Consider the following 3,362-nt stretch of genomic DNA (forward strand, 5'->3'; position numbering starts at 1 on the left):
GAGCTGAATTTTCTGACGTTTGCAGGGTGGTTTCAAGGAAAAGCCGTGCCCGGTCCGCCGTAGAACACTTAGACTGCAGTTCAGTAGTACCTAAGAGACCCAATTAGTTGGTGCCATTTAATAAGTCTAGCTATCCTTGTAATACATTTTAAAGCGCCCGTTTAGGGAGAGAGTAAGGGCAGAAATGCAGTATTCCCCCTTTGCAAATACTTAAGGGCAGCCCCCCCCCCGGTTAATTTCAACTGAGTGTCCTGTCTCGCAGAACTATTGTGAAAAACACAAATGAACACAAAGAATCTGAAATCTCAGCCATTTCAGGGACAGAAGTAGCGGCTCTTAAAAGAGCCTTTGGGATTATGAAGAGTGGGAGGGGGGGATCACCGGAATGGCGCCCAGCGACCTTAAGCCCTCTCCCCACGGATGCGGCGGGCCAGCTGGATGTCCTTGGGCATGATGGTGACGCGCTTGGCGTGGATGGCGCACAGGTTGGTGTCCTCGAAGAGCCCCACCAGGTAGGCCTCGCTGGCCTCCTGCAGGGCCATCACGGCCGAGCTCTGGAAGCGCAAGTCCGTCTTGAAGTCCTGCGCGATCTCCCGCACCAGGCGCTGGAAGGGCAGCTTGCGGATCAGGAGCTCGGTGGATTTCTGGTAGCGCCGGATCTCCCGGAGAGCCACCGTGCCGGGGCGGTAGCGGTGAGGCTTCTTCACGCCGCCGGTCGCCGGCGCGCTTTTCCGAGCAGCCTTGGTGGCCAGCTGCTTGCGAGGCGCCTTCCCGCCGGTGGACTTGCGAGCGGTCTGCTTGGTACGAGCCATGCTTCAGGGAAGAAAAAGCAGACGAACCGTTCTCCAAATGCACAACGGCTAACAATATTCGAAAGCCCGCCGGAATGGTATTTATCGTCTTTTCCCTCGGTTTTCATTGGCTGCCGGCAACAACCAATCGATTGCCGGATTTAAATTTTCCGCGCCGCGCGGTGATTGGACAGGGTTTTCCACATCCGGTTAGTCGAAACACTTTCATCCCAACACTGCAGCTTCTCCCGCGGAATGCAAGCTCTGTCAGCATTCGCTTTGTGTATCAGAGGGCGTTAGGGATATGCAATGGTTAACTCCCTCCTAAGGAGACACCAGTCCTTAAACACAATTAGCCTTTTGAACGACACTGATGTCTTCCCAGGCCCTGGGGGGGGGGTGTTTCAGGGCACAGTGTTAAAAGCCCTCGCAGCATGTCTGACATCCCTACTTTGCATTTCTTAGTTTTAATCTTTTGCAAGCTTATTTGGTCTAGGATCGCCACAAATCGAAGTGGAATTTAAATCTATCATTCTTGAATGTGTATTGACATCTAATATTGTATGCCAATAAAAGGTATTTGAATTTGAATGTGTATTGACGGAAGAGAGGATTCTTTTAAAATGCCCCGCACTGAATCTTGATTGGTCGATAGCTGCACTATCGCTTTTTCATCCAATCCGTGTAGAGTACCTATTTTTCCCTTTGGGAGTCTACCAAGACTGTTATTAGAAAGATACTTCTAATATTAAAACTAATCGAACGGCCTAAAGCCCCGTTGAGAAAGATAGCGTGGCCGAGCGAGCGGTCTAAAGCGTTAGATTAAGGTGCCTGTCTCTTCAGGGTCGCGGGTTCGAATGCTACCGTTACCGTACTTTTATTAAATTATCACAATGGGAAAAGCTCTTTATGCAGGATTCTGACTACTCAGACCTCAAATAATGAAGTACCCTTTTTAAATTATGGACCCCAATACCAAGAAATAGTGCGTTAGCATGCAATCGCAAACCAAGATAAACGCTTCCGTGCCTATGGGTGTAAACTGTTTAGGGTTGCATAGCCTTCTAGCTCCCCAGTCTGTATGTTTAATATTAAAGGAGGGTGGGGGGACGGGACGGAGAACATGATAGAGTGCGAGAATTAAGCTACAGATTTCATCAGAGGATGTTGTTAAATGCCATACAGATTTCGAACTGTATGGAAGGACAAAGAGGGTAAAACTTGGGACAGCTCCATGTTAAAAAGTACAAAGCCGAGGCGTAATTGGCATCTCATTATACTAAGATGAAATGACCGACCGATTCCAAAATCTGCTGACAGACCACAGAAAAGGACAGATTGGTCAAAGAAACAACAGAAAAAGAATGTTGTGGGGCAGAAAACCTAGGAAGCGAATCGGTAGACTAAAAACCGTGTGTGCTTTATCGCTGTTGCAACAGAACCTTGTAGGGTTTTTTTTTTAATCGAAGCGTTTATATTGTGTTCATAAGAATGAAAGGCGAACCGCTTCACCTTTACGTGTAATTTTTTCTTAGGCAGGACGAAAAGATAGATTTGGTTTCCAAAAGCTAAGCTCTCCCCGTCGGGGAATCGAACCCCGGTCTCCCGCGTGACAGGCGGGGATACTTACCACTATACTAACGAGGAAATTGCTGACAACTGCTCTCTATCTAATCTATTTTATACTACTGTACCTGGCTGTGTAAGTTACTGCTTTTCGACAATGTATCCCTTATTTTGGGAGCAGAAATGAAACCACCCCCACAGGATTTCCCGTCTTTATATGCAATCATTTTTGCAAGAAAATAACACGCTTTAAAAAAAAAAGAAGAAAAAACCGAAGAGGCACATCGCTGTAATATTGCAAACCATGCATACTTTGCTTCGGAAGTAGTGACTCTGCGCCATCGTATCTCATGAACACATGAAGTTGCCTTCTACAGAACCAGAGCCTGGGTCCATCCGGGTCAGTATTCTCTACTCAGTCGGGTTAGAACGGATAAAGGGAACTGCTTGGGGGGGGGGGGCAACAGTGGGAGGGGGCTTCTGGTGTCCGCTGGCCCTCCTGATGGCCCCTGGTGTTTCTGGCCACTGTGTGACACAGAGTGTTGGACTGGAGGGGCCATTGGCCTGATCCAACATTGGCTTCTCTGATGTTCTTATGTAAGGCAAGAAACTTTGGGGGGTGGTTGGCCATTGCCAGTCTCTGCTTAGCGAGCCTCGTCTTCCTTGGTGGTCTCTCATCCCACTACTAAACAGGGCCAGCTTTGCTTAGCTTCGGAGATACATAGGGCTACCCTTGGCCGTCTGGGTCAGTGTTTGCTGTGAAAGCCTCCCTCCCTCCCTCCCTCCCTCTTCTTTCTTTCTTTCCCGAAGCTGGATGGCCCAGGCTAGTCAGTTCTCGCTAGATCTCGGAAGTTAAACAGGGTTCTCCCAGGGCTGCAAGGCAGAGGGATACCCTGACAAACCTTACCTCTGAATCTCTCTTGCCTTGAAAACACTGTGGGGCCGCAATAAGTCAGATGTAACTTGAGGGGGACCCGAGTGTGCCGCATGACGGAGTGAGCTCCC

The 3,362-nt window shown here is 48.9% G+C and overlaps 1 protein-coding gene and 1 non-coding gene across 2 annotated transcripts; both read right to left on the bottom strand.

Moving 5' to 3' along the window:
* Nucleotides 1–401: 401 nt before the first annotated feature.
* Nucleotides 402–827, bottom strand: LOC107114319 (histone H3). The gene has a single exon (XM_015415765.1). It carries the CDS (start codon nt 810–812, stop codon nt 402–404), a length of 411 nt encoding a protein of 136 aa, XP_015271251.1. The 5' UTR covers nt 813–827.
* Nucleotides 828–2,366: 1,539 nt separating this feature from the next.
* TRNAD-GUC lies at nt 2,367–2,438 on the bottom strand. The gene has a single exon. It is a non-coding gene; the product is annotated as a tRNA-Asp (tRNA).
* Nucleotides 2,439–3,362: the final 924 nt, after the last annotated feature.

The sequence above is a fragment of the Gekko japonicus genome, unplaced genomic scaffold (assembly GCF_001447785.1).
Source record: "Gekko japonicus isolate JY-2015 unplaced genomic scaffold, Gekko_japonicus_V1.1 scaffold6727, whole genome shotgun sequence".
In the NCBI taxonomy this organism is placed as follows: Eukaryota; Metazoa; Chordata; class Lepidosauria; order Squamata; family Gekkonidae; genus Gekko; species Gekko japonicus.

Bases quoted from the DNA above. Each gene is read 5' to 3' on its own strand.
- LOC107114319 (XM_015415765.1), bottom strand. From the start codon at position 812: ATGGCTCGTACCAAGCAGACCGCTCGCAAGTCCACCGGCGGGAAGGCG.